Genomic DNA, 13,468 nt, shown 5'->3' on the forward strand with positions numbered 1-13,468 from the left:
TAAGCCTTATACAAATGGCTGACTCTTTAAATTGTGCACAGAGGCAACTTGAAAAATAGAAAAAAAAATTAAAAATAGGAAAGTTTTAACAAAGAGAAATGATAAGCAAATATAGCAAATACACTAAATATTACTATAAATGTAGAATTCAAGGAAAAAAAGCACTTATAAGAGCAGTTATTTTTATGGGTAAAAATTATGATTCACAGCGAGAATTAATTGTAATAATGCTTTATGAAATAAAAATAACATCAAATTACATAAGCCAAAATCCATTAATATTTTATGTGGAGTTTTTTTTTTAATTCCTATAATTTGAGATTATGGGATATACTATCAATCCATGACAGGTCTGGTAGGCAGAAGGCCAGCTTTAGAAGGGACCATACTTGGCTTAATGCTCTGCTATTACCCTCTTAAAGTCCTTAATAATTTTTAAACAAGGAGCTCTACAGTTTCGTCTTGCGCTTTTATCTAGCTAGTCCTGAGCAGGCATAAATTAGTAATTATATAGAGATTTTATAATATGTTATTTTTAAGCTTGAATAGCTACATTGGACTTTCTTCGATATGAACAAAGTATATGAAATTATTTCTAATGTCCAAGAAATATTTACAAAAATAGATGATATTCAGTCCCAAAAGAAAACTTTGATTCAATCCCCAAAAGCAAAACTTGCTGAAACCTCATTCTCTGACTATAAGCAGTAAAATTAGAACACTTAAAAAAAAAAAAACAGTCAATTCTGTTTAGGAAATGATGACAAAAATCTAGTTATGAAAGCTTTTAAAATTTATTTATTTTTTATTGAAGGATAATTGCTTTACAGATTTTTGTTGCTTTCTGTCAAACTTTGTGAGATGGCCAAAATGCTACCTTCTTAACCTTTAAGTGAACCAGAGAACTAAAGAGTAGGAGATATATATATATATATATATATATATATATATATATATATAAGTGTGCACAAACACATATACACACACACAGAGGTTAGTAAAAGTAGAAAGAGTTAATAAAAATAATGTTAAAAATCCGAAAAAAGTAGCAAAATTAAAGAATTGGTGCTTTGCAATATACACATACATATAAGAGCTAACTCATTGGAAAAGATCCTGATGCTGGGAAAGATTCAGGGCCGGAGGAGAAGGGGATGACAGAAGAAGAAATGGTTGGATGGCATTACTGACTCAATGGACATGAGTTTGAGCAAGCTCCGGGAGATAGTGAAGGGTAGGGAGACCTGGCATGCTGCAGTCCTCGGGGTTGCAAAGAGTCAGACATGAGTTAGTGACTGAACAACAGCTATATGTATGATATGTATGAAAAACTAATCAGGGACTTCGCTGGCAGTCCAGTAGTCAAGAATCTGCCTTCCAGTGCAGGGGATGTGGATTCCACCCCTCGTCAGGCAACTAAGATCCCACTTGCCGCGCGGCAACCAAGACCCAATGCTACCAAATAAGTAAACACATAAATACAAAAACTAATCAACAAGAAAATACACAAAAATAAATGCCTATAGTACGTAAATCCATATAATTACAAATTGTAGATTTAAATAATTGAGGCAAAATTTAAAGTTATTTGTAAATACATTAGAAAATCTAAGTGAAATGAAAATTTCCCGAGAAAAAGCTAATTTCAAAACCGCAAATATTGAGAAAGAAAATGAGAAAGTTATCAAGGAACTTCTACCCCAGAAACCTCTAGAGCTATATTGCTTTACTAATTAATTACTTGAAATTTATAAAAAACAAGTAATTATCATGCCGTAGGACTGAGAGAAAGATGAAAAGCTACTGGTTTTCATTAGAGCCATTTCAGTTCAAAAATTCTTACCATCAAAACAATACTAAATGTTTCCATACTTAATAGGATTTATAACAGTTTAAAATGGAGGGGGGAAGAAATGTATATAAGTTAAGGAAATTACGATATATCCAAATTGTGGTATATCATGCAGCCATGTAACTAATGTTCATAAAGAAAGTGTTTAATGAAGTAAGGAAATGATTATACTACTCTAAGTGAAAAAAATACCAAAATGGTAGTTATCCATTTGTTAACACAATACTCATAGACTCTTTTCTGTGTAAAATCACAAGTGATTATTTTTCTCCTTCCCATACATTTCTGTGTTTTCCATATGGAACATTAATAATTAAAAGGAAAAAAAGGAACTTCAATGACATTTCTCTGCTTCCCCAGCTGAAGACAATGAAATAAACAACTTCCAAATAAGCCAAAAATTATGTAGTAACTTGTGTTATTATTTACCAATTACAAGCATGAAAGTTTCACAGCACTAATACACCTCTACACCAATCACCTCTTCTTCCTTTTAAGGCTAACCTGGCCAAGCAGGAGGGCCGCTTAGCAGTTGCCAACGCTGAACTGGGCAAGGCCCAGGCACTGCTGGATGAAAAACAAGCTGAGCTGGATAAAGTGCAAGCCAAATTTGATGCAGCAATGAATGAAAAAATGGTGAGATTAAATGTGCACAAATTGCTGATATGACATACTGAAATGCTACCCAGTATGTGTTGTATTTAGGGATCAGGCAGATGTTTACAACGAAAAAATACTGACCTGAGTGCCCTTTCTCACTGGCCACGTCTACTTTTTTTGGACCTTCAAGACTCTACATTCTTTTTTCTGTTTTTAATAATTGTTTGCTGTGATGTGATACACAGGAGTACTGACTTTGGAGTCAGAACACTGGGTTTGTGGGTTTGAGATTTATATCAGACACTTACTATGAATTGTGCAGTGGAAGTGACTAACCTACTAACTTTACTCTCAAACGGGGATCCTAATATGACCTCATGGTATAGGCTGTAGCAGCGGTGATCTGGTAAACGTTCAACGATCAGCTTGGCTCTCTTTCTGGTGGCGGAGTCTGGAGAAGATGAGCAGAAATGGCACCTCGCAAAGGGAAGGAAAAGAAGGAAGAACAGGGCACCAGCTTTGGCCCTCGGGCGGCTGAAGGAGAGAGTGTATTTGGTGTGTGGCACATCTTTGCATCCCTCAACAGCACTTTTATCCACGACACTGATCTTTCTGGCAAGGAAGCTATCTGCCATGTAACTGGTGGTATGAAGGTGGAGGCTGACCGAGATGCGTCCTCTCCATACGCTGCCTTGTCGGCTGCCCAGGATGTAGCCCAGAGATGCAAGGAGCTGGGCATCACTGCCCTCCGCATCAAACTCCAGGCCACAGGAAGAAACAGGACCAAGACTCCTGGACCAGGGGCCCAGTCAGAGCTCAGAGCCCTCACCCGCTCAGGCATCAAAAGTGGGTGGATTGAGGATGTCACCCCATCCTCTCCAACAGCACCTGCAGGAAAGGATCAGTGTGTGGGGGCAGGGGCCGAGGGGAGAAGAAAGCCTTGACTTGCAGTGTTTGCTCATTTCTGCGGTCTAGGTACCTCCTCCACTGTCAGTTCTAAGCTATCGATGAGGCAGTTGAGAGAGAAAATGAGCACGCCATACTATTGCCACCATGCAGATGCGATGAACTTAATTAATCCAGGAGTATAGACAATACAAAAATATAGTCAACAATTAGGAATTGATGAATTTTGATTATTCATTACCTTTAATATAATGGGCTTAATTGTAAGCTTATATAATTTAGTTTTTAATACTGGCTGTGTTTAACGCCAGCTCACAGATTTTCTGAAAAAATGTTAAGTTGACTCCTTCGAGCTGATACAAGCTGGCTGCAGCATACTACTGTTGTGTATATTTTTTTCTGTAGAAAAAAATCCTTTATAAACTGCAAAGAGCTCAGAGTCATTATTAAATCCAAGACTTTAAAAGGTATATTTATTGTTTTGAAAATATTTAATAGAAATCCTATTTAAGCTATGAAATTTGGATTCTCCCTTTCAAAATGGCTCCTTTTGAAATTTTGTAAGGTGAAATAACTGTATTATGAATGAATTATAAAAATGTAATATGTAAAATTTTACTGACAGTGTATTTTTAGATTATATTTATTTTGCACATTGAGAAATTCCTCCAGGTATTTTTACATGTCAATATAATGGATGTTTGATTAAGCAGTTTAAAAAGTTCTCTGAGACATTCTCCTTTTATGAATGTAGGATTTGCTTAATGATGCTGACATGTGCCGGAAAAAGATGCAGGCAGCTTCCACCCTCATTGATGGACTGAGTGGAGAAAAAGTTCGATGGACTCAGCAAAGCAAAGAGTTCAAAGCTCAGATTAATAGGTATCAACTTTAGTCTTTGTTATAATTGCTCTCCTTCTTAGTCATCACCCTAAAGGCTGCCTCTTGTGACATGGGGGAGCATAAAGTCAGATTCCTTGAAGTGCTTTTCTCCTCTGTTTCCATGTCCACATGCCAGGATCCCACCATCTAAGAAAGTGCTTAGAGCTTGAGTGACCCACACTCTAAAACAGAGAGAAGAAAACTTGGTGAAACATTTTTTAACTCACTATTTGTGTGGGGGTGCTTCTGATATCATTTGGATTTGCCAGAACAATCTAGATACTGGTTCCAGTTCGACACCTTTCACCTCAAGGATTTTGAAAGTGTAGACTGACAATTTGTTCTAAATGGAAGGGCATTTTGGGCTGGTGCCTTCTGAAAACTGAAAGAGAGGGAATGAGAGGGGAGTAGGAGAATGGCAAAAGAAAAAAGAAAGAGGAAGACAAAGAAGTAGTGGTTTAATCAAGACTAAATATGAACAGGACTAGGACTTGTTTCTTCCTCATCTGGAAGTCAAGCTTCAGGCTCTCTAGGCTTCAGGAAGGAGCCTCTTTCTTGCTCCTGGACTTACCCGAAATGCGGCCACTCCTACCCCATCTGGAGCCTTTAGGCTGGCTCCTTTACCCTCTCCATGTCTTGTTGCCAAGTGTTAAGCAGGGAGCAGAGAAGAAGTTCACCTAGTAACGAAGCTGCCCGATGGCCTTTCAGATTCCCTACTGGGAGAGCTTAAAACGTGTTGGTGATCCACTTTATTGTTTCTTAACAGGCTTGTAGGGGATATTCTGCTGTGCACTGGATTCCTGTCCTACCTTGGTCCTTTCAATCAGATATTTAGGAACTATTTGCTGAAAGAGCAATGGGAGATAGAGTTGAAAGCACGGAAGATTCCTTTCACTGAAAACCTGAATCTTATTTCAATGTTGGTGGATCCTCCAACAGTAAGTGTTACTTTCCTCATATCATTAGTTGAGTTTCATTTTATTCACAAGAAATCAAGGTATGCCTGACTTATTCTTTTTGCATTTAATTGGAAAGATCATTTTCAAAGTGGTGAAGCATTACAAAATATTTTTTCTTTGTGATACAAAAAGTTCTTTTGCATTTTAAGAAATCTTGCTTTCAAATTGGTCTCTCGGTCAGGTCCGACTCTTTGTGACCCCATGGACTGTGGCCCATCAGGTTCCTCTGTCCATGGTATTCTCCAGTCAAGAATACTGGAGGGGGTTGCCCTTTCCTTCTCCAGGGGATCTTCCCAACCCAGGTATCAAACCCACGTCTTCAATTGCACTGCTTTGAGTGAAAAGACAATTTTTGAGCTACAGGCTTTCTAATATTGAGCTCTTCTTATAATCCTCCATTATTCACACCACTCATATTGAATCTCATTCTCTTACAAACATTCTAGGAAGATGTAGGCATTAGCTACACTGTAAGTATTGGTATTATCAACCTTCTTTTGATTATTAACCATCTTTTTATAATGTCTAACAGTGTAATACAATAGCACATTCTGGCATTGCTGAGTGATAGCGTGCACTGCTAGACTAACCTTTCTTGCTAGGAATTTGATGCCATTGTTAATTTTCAGTATATCTTACAGACCTCTTGTGGTATTCAATGCTTTCCAGGCAATTTGTATTCACGAGCTGATTTTTGATTTGTAAATATGTTCCCCAGTTGCAGTTTCCCTAGGGAAGCCAAGCTATTAATTTCAAGTTATCTCTATTTAAAAGTCAAAAAATTATCTTTTCCAATTCAAACAGTGTTCAGCTGGTCCCCACAGGTACTAGATAATGTATTGGAAACACACTGATTATGGCCTTCAGAGGAGCTAAGATAATTTAACGAAGTGGAGGCTTCTCTGCATCTTGGGTGATTTCATTGAACATGTGGAGTCAGGCTTCCCGGTGGCACAGTGGTAAAGAGTCCCCCTGCCAATGCAGAAGTTGCAAGTCCTGTCCCTGGGTCAGGAATATCCCCTGGAGTAGGAAGTGGCAAACAACTCCAGTATTTTTTCATGGAAAATCCCATGGACAGAGGAGCCTGGCAGGTTACAGTTCATGGGGTCACAAAGAGTTGGCCATGATGGAGTGACTGAGCACGGCGCCTTCTTGATTTTGAAAGGAATATTTAGAAAACTGTCATTGATGAGTTCATGCCAATGTGATATTCCTTGTCCCCTAATTTCTCTGCCTCCAGCTGTGCAGTGCCCCTTCCCCAATGTGAGCAGAACCAGAGGGCAGGAAGGGGAAATTTCAGAGGCTGAACCCTTAGGGCTTGCCTACTCTGACTTCTCAGAATATTCATCGTCTCTGCTAACTCCAGCCAATCTAGATCCCACCCAGTCTGGGGTTACTAGGGAAAGGATTTATTAGATGATAAATTTAGTGTCATTTGGTTCACATTTGTAACTTTGAGTGTTTTTACGTGAATGTTGCATAGTCCTAATCTAAAAAAAAAAGTCTAAATTTTAAATTATCTGTGGCATTGTTAATTACTAAGAAAAGCTTTCTTGTCTTCCTTTGCGTGGCCACATCCATTTCCTGTTATGCAGATTGGTGAGTGGGGGCTGCAGGGCTTACCAGGAGACGACCTCTCAATTCAGAATGGCATCATTGTGACAAAGGCCACCAGATACCCACTCCTCATCGACCCACAGACTCAAGGCAAAACGTGGATTAAATCAAAGGAAAAGGAAAACGACTTGCAGGTATGTACCATTTGGTGGGTGGTTCTTGAAATCATGAAGTTTTCCCACAATTTCAGTTGAATCTGTTAGTCATTAAATTGTCATCTCTATGATAGTCGTTTGCTAATTCACACCTTTGAGTTTTATGACAGTGATTTGGGGCAAAGGCTCTGATCATTTGCTTTTTAAACATATTTACTTATTTATTTAACTGCCCAGATTATTAGTTGTGACACAAGAGATCTTTTTTAGTTGCAGTATGTGAACTCTTGGTTGTATCATGTGAGATCTAGTTCCCTGAACAGGAGTCGAACCCAGACCTCCTGCATTGGGAGCAGGGAGTCTTGGCCGCTGGACCACCAGGGAAGTCCTGATGCTGATTATTCTCTCTCTTTTGTGATCTCTCTTGGTCTCACTTTCCTGCCCTCTGTCCATTGCCCTGGCTGCATCGCTTTTGCTCATGTTGGATGAGGCTTTTATTCTGGGCCCTGAGATTGTGCTTGCGGGAGAATATCAAGCACAGGACTTGTGATTCCTCAGGTTAAAGCCTCTTGCTCCAGCCTAACTCAGGTACGTGCTCGTACTCTAGAGTTCAGCATTGGACTTAGAATCGACCAAGGTGTTACTCTTAAGGCGGAGGTAGACACGGGCAGGATTTCAACATTCCTGGTTCCTTTGAGGATCCTGTGACATTGATATTTCAATTCAGTATTACAATATGGATTATTCACTGTTTCCTCGACGTTGTTCTGAGTTTCAAGCCATAAGGACCCAAAGTTTTGCTTGTAGTGTGTCTATTATACTAACCAGAATGTTTCCTCCACCCAATTGCCCACTTTACTTATATCCAAGATGAAAGTCATGAGCATTATTCAGAGTCCACATCCAATACTACCTTTCACCAGACTTGCCTAAATCCACAGCTTCATACAGCCTGTCCTGATTCCACACACACCTTGTATTTCTGCTGTGGACTAGAAGTATGCCTTAAATTACTGTTCTCTGCACATTTGTCTTTTATCTCTACTATATTAGAAGCTTGGCTTCCCTGGTAGCTCAACTGGTAAAGAATCCACCTGCAATGCAGGAGATCCCAGTTTGATTCCTGCGCTGGAAAGATCCTCTGGAGAAAGAGAATCCACCTTCAATCCAGAAGACCTGGGTTTGATCCCTGGGTTGAAAAGATCCCCTGGAGAAGGGAACAGCTTCTCCCTCCAGTATTCTGACTTGGAGAATTCCCTGGACTACAGTCCATGGGGTTGCAAAGAGTTGGACATGACTTTCATTTATAGTATAAACTTGGGCAAACTCCCAGAGATGGTGAGGGACAGGGAGGCCTGGCGTGCTGCAGTCCATGGGGTCACAAAGAGTTGGATATGACAGGGCAGCTGAACAACAACAACAACTCCATAAACTTCTTGTTAGATTTATGGTTTTATGCCATCTATACGTTTTCTGCATTTATTGAATTAGTGTGTAATCATTACAGGAAAAAAAAAAAAAAAACAGAAAAAACCATGTGGTCATCTTGATAAACGCAGGAAAAATAAGTTGGTAAAATCAAAACTTCTAGCAAACTGAGATTAGGAGAGTTAGTGGCTCAGTCGTGTCCAACTTTTTGTGACCCCATGGACAGGAGCCCGCCAGGCTCCTCTGTTCATTGAATTCTCCAGGCCAGAATACTGGAGTGGGTAGCCATTCCCTTCTCCAGGGGATGTCCCCAACCCCGGGCTCAAACCTGGGTCTCCTGCGTTGCAGGCAGGCTCTTTACCATCTGAGCCCCGAGGGAAGCCCAAGATTAAAAGGGCCCTTCCTTAATCAGATAAAGAGTACTTACAAAAAGCCTTCAAGAAACACCACATTTAGTGGTGAAATAGTGAAAGATTTCCTTCTGAGATCAAGACTTTGCAGGCACGGGGACATTGCCTATTGCTCTGGAGCACCCCCCAAGACTCTCCCACCTAATTAAGACTCCAATCTATGTTGACTTAGAAAACTCAGAAAAATCCTGGCAAAGATCAGAGAGTAGAAGTGGAGGGGAAGAGCTGAGAAACGTGGGGTTGGTGGAAAGTAGCTTCTGAGGAGCTGTACACGCAGACGTGCATGAGTGGTGTGTACCAGGGTCTTCCTCGTCCTGAGCTCAGGCCCCGGGTCCAGCTCAGCTGCGACTTGTTCCTAGCTCCGTTCCTCACTCCTCTTGCCCCCCCTGGCTGCTGATTTCCCTGCTCATCTTGGTCTTATTTTTTCTGATTGTGGCTTTATTTTTCCATTTAATTCATTAATAGTCTTCAGTCATGTCCTTCCTGATGCAGCCTCATCCCAAGAAGCTTCCTGAGGAAGTAAGAGAAATATATCAGACACACTTCCTTATTTTAAAAACCATCAACTTCTGGGATGTACGTAAATTGAACTGCATCTTTTTGACTCAGACAGCATAGTATTTTTCTGAATATGTGGATAAGCACGTGCACAAACACACTTAAATGAAAAGAAAATGAAGCGAAACCGTCACTTCTGTGCTCGGTAAGGAAAGCAAAATGAAAAATGAAACACTTTATAAATGAAAAACAAAACATATTTGGCATGTCCAGGGCTGCATTTCACCTTAGCAGCTTTACCAAGGTCATCTTCAAAGCCATTTCCAGCACCTACAGCTCAGACTTCTGAATAAAGAATGTATGTGCTTAATTCCCCTGTGAAGAATTCACTGAGTAAAGACCTAGTTCCAGAGTATCTGTGTGGGTGGTACAGACTCTCATGTGGCCACCACACAGTATTCCTCCATAAGAAAAATCAAGCAAATCCAACCCGAAACTATGACTCCAAGATATTACTTCACATTTACAAAGATATTAAAGGTGGTTAAAAGGTAATTTAATAAATCAACAATTTGAAAATTATTTCTTTAATTGGTATATTAGTCAGGGTTTTTCAGAGAAACAGAACTGAAAGCATATCCAGGTACAGATACACAGAAAGAGATTTATTATGAAGGGGTGACTCATGGGCTTATGGAGGCTGAGAAGTCCCTGATCTGCTGCCCACAGGCTGGAGCCCCAGGAAAGCTGGTGGCGTCATTCCAGTCCAAACCCCGAAGGCCTGAGAACCGCGGGAGCCATGGGGTCAGTTCCAGGCCCAGTCTGAAGTCCTCAGAGTCAGGAGCTGATGTCCAAGGGCAGGAGAAGACGGATGTCCTAACCTGTGCAGAGAACAAATTGGCACTTCCTCCAGCTTTCTGTTCTGTTCAGGTCCTTAATGGATTGGACAATGCCCACCTACGTGGGCGAGGGCCATAATCTTTGTTCAGATTGTCGACTCAAATGCTAATCTCTTCCAGAAACAACCTCACAAACACACCTTGAAATAATGCTTGCCAGCTATCTGGGCATTCATTAGCCCAGTCAAGTTGACAGATAAAATTAACCATCACACTTGGGAAAGACATCACAAAAACAGAGTTTGCTTCTTGGGGAATAGAGCAGGACAATTACATTCAGTCTTCTTGGGACCTTATTTCATCTTATTTAAATAAGCTAGTTAAAGCTCTTTGTTTGGATTCATTTACCTTATCAACTTATAGTGAGGTCTTGCACAGCACATCATGTATATAAATAAAGCTATTCATCTAGGGGGAAAGTTCCATCGTGTGCAAGATATTCTGTTTTTAGTTAGTTCTGTTTTGATTAAAACAGGACAAAGATAGACTTATTTTTCAATTCCACACCTCTTTTCATTGCAAGTGAGAGATACTATTTTTAAATTTCACCTTCCTAATGTTGGAGAAGACCCTTGAGAGTCCCTTGGACTGCAAGGAGATCCAACCAGTCCATTCTGAAGGAGATCCTGGGTGTTCTTTGGAAGGAATGATGCTAAAGCTGAAACTCCAGTACTTCAGCCACCTCATGCGAAGAGTTGACTCATTGGAAAAGACTCTGATGCTGGGAGGGATTGGGGGCAGGAGGAAAAGGGGACGACAGAGGATGAGATGGCTGGATGGCATCACCGACTCAATGGATGTGAGTTTGAGTGAACTCTGGGAGTTGGTGATGGACAGGGAGGCCTGGTGTGCTGCGATTCATGGGGTCACAAAGAGTCGGACACGACTGAGAGACTGAACTGAACTGAGTCACCTGATGTCTCAATGGATCTTCCTTTTTAATTTTTTTTAGTTTTTATTTTTTTCTTCTGTTTATTTGGCTGCTTGTGGCATGAGGGATCTTTTTTTAAATTTTATTTTAATTGGAAGCTAATTACTTTTCAGTATTGTGGTGGTTTTTGCCATACATCGACATGAATCAGCCACAGGTGTACGTGTGTCCCACCATCCTGAACCCCCTCCCACCTTCCTTCCCACCCCATCCATCTGGTCGTTTCAGAGCACCAGCTCTGATGCCCTGCTTCATGCGCTGAACCTGCACTGGCCATCTCTTTTGCATATGGTAATATACATGTTTCAATGCTATTCTTTCATACCATCCCACCCTCGCCTTCTCCCACGTAGTCCAACAGTCTGCTCTTCACATCTGTGTCTCTTTTGCTTTCTTGTATATAGGGTTGTCATTATTGTCTTTCTAAATTCTTGGTTCTTAGTCCTTGGATAGAATCTGTGCCCCTGCTGTGGAAGCCCAGTGTCTTAACCACTGGACCACCAGGGAAGCCCTCTCTTGTATCTTAAGATCAGCACTCACAGTAGCATAACCGCAATAGTTGAATTCAGAGAATAGAGGATAAGAAGGTGGAGAGCTGAGGACTGAACCTTTGGGAATCCTCACAGGTAGAGGGAGAGATTGCTGAAGAAGTAAGGAGTTCCAAGTCCGTTGGCTAATGCAAAGATCAACTAGCCCAGTTGGGGTGTTTTAACTAATAACAAACATTGATCTAAAAATGGAGAACCCCACCAGACATTCAGAATCCTAATTTTTTTAAATGTAAGAATATGTTGAAAATGTATAGTCTTTTAGGTTGATTTTATGCAAAGTACCATATTCTTATGTTATGCCACTGAGACAGAAAACACGGATGAACCTTAGGTTGATTCAGTATGTCATTTCTGACATCCCTGTGCTTTTTAAAAAATCACTTATTCATCTCATAGGTGTCCTGAGAAGATAAGTGAGTATCATAAAAATGCAAGTTAGTTTGCTTTCTTTGAATGATTGTAGCTATGTAAGTTTAAAGGGTTAATCCTTGATTACCTCTCTTCCACCTGCCAGAGCAGAGCTCTAACTTCCACTAAGGAATGACACTTGTTTCTCTTTCAATGGGAGAGACCCCCATTACACACCCAGGGCTTCCACAAAGTCGTGACCCCCCCCAAGTTTTGAAAATTATGTTTTGTTTGTTACTTTTATATTTATAATTAAAGCTTCCTTGACAGTCCTTAGAATTCTTGGCCCCTTGCCCAAATATTTCTGGTTTCCACTCAGAAACAGGCACATTCTTTGTAACATTTCTGCAGCAATGAACTCTTTATTTTTAGGTAACCTCTCTGAACCATAAATATTTCCGCACACACCTGGAGGACAGTCTTTCCTTGGGCCGACCCCTTCTTATTGAGGACATCCGTGAAGAGCTGGATCCAGCCCTGGATAATGTATTAGAAAAGAATTTCATTAAGTCGGGCACCACTTTCAAGGTAAGCTTTGAAAAAAGAAAAGAGCAATGGTGACATCTACTTATTTTTTTGAGCACAGCAACAAAGACAGTTTTCTTCAGGTGGTAGTATTTGAAGCTGAAAGAATTATTTCCAAACTCATGTTCAGTGTTTCCTTAAAATATATATATATGTAATATATATATATATATGTATATATATACAGGGGCGAGAACAATATCTTGCTAACAATAGCCATTTGTCTGAAACTAAACAAGATGTTAAGGAAAGGCATCTGGTGATAATGATATATTATTGTTACACACAAAATATGTATATTTTAGCAGCTCTGAGAAAGGTGGTTTCCAAACCATGTATTCTTCTTTACAGTAAAACCTGTTTCCTCACTGAATAAAATGGCATTTTTAGTGATGTCTCAGGACATTGACCTGCATATAGGTTTCTCAAGGGGCAGGTCAGGTGGTCTGCTATTCCCATCTCTTTCAGAATTTTCCACAGTTTATTATGATCCACACAGTCAAAGGCTTTGGCATAGTCAATAAAGCAGAAATAGATGTTTTTCTGGAACTCTCTTGCTTTTTCGATGATCCAGCAGTTGTTGGCAATTTGATCTCTGGTTCCTCTGCCTTTTCTAAAACCAGCTTGAATATCTGGAAGTTCATGGTTCACTTATTGCTGAAGCCTGGCTTGGAGAATTTTGAGCATTATTTTACTAGCATGTGAGATGAGTGCAATTGTGTGGTAGTTTGAGCATTCTTGGGCATTGCTTTTCTTTGGGATTGAAATGAAAACTGACCTTTTCCAGTCCTGTGGCCACTGCTGTTTTCCAAATTTGCTGGCATCTTGAGGGCAGCACTTTCACAGCATTATCTTTCAGGATTTGAAATAGCTCAACTGGAATTCCATCACCTCCACTAGCTTTGTT

The 13,468-nt window shown here is 40.2% G+C and overlaps 1 protein-coding gene across 1 annotated transcript in view; it reads left to right on the forward strand.

Annotated features, from left to right (window-relative positions):
* The window catches only part of DNAH8 (dynein axonemal heavy chain 8), a 335,116-nt gene that overhangs the window by 222,441 nt on the left and 99,207 nt on the right, over positions 1 to 13,468 (forward strand). The window contains exons 71-75 of the mRNA XM_069564262.1: positions 2,351 to 2,488; positions 4,113 to 4,240; positions 5,007 to 5,178; positions 6,795 to 6,950; positions 12,409 to 12,564. Coding sequence (XP_069420363.1) covers positions 2,351 to 2,488; positions 4,113 to 4,240; positions 5,007 to 5,178; positions 6,795 to 6,950; positions 12,409 to 12,564 — 750 coding nt within the window. The remainder of the gene's footprint in view (positions 1 to 2,350; positions 2,489 to 4,112; positions 4,241 to 5,006; positions 5,179 to 6,794; positions 6,951 to 12,408; positions 12,565 to 13,468) is intronic.

This window comes from Ovis canadensis, chromosome 20, assembly GCF_042477335.2.
Source record: "Ovis canadensis isolate MfBH-ARS-UI-01 breed Bighorn chromosome 20, ARS-UI_OviCan_v2, whole genome shotgun sequence".
NCBI lineage: Eukaryota > Metazoa > Chordata > Mammalia > Artiodactyla > Bovidae > Ovis > Ovis canadensis.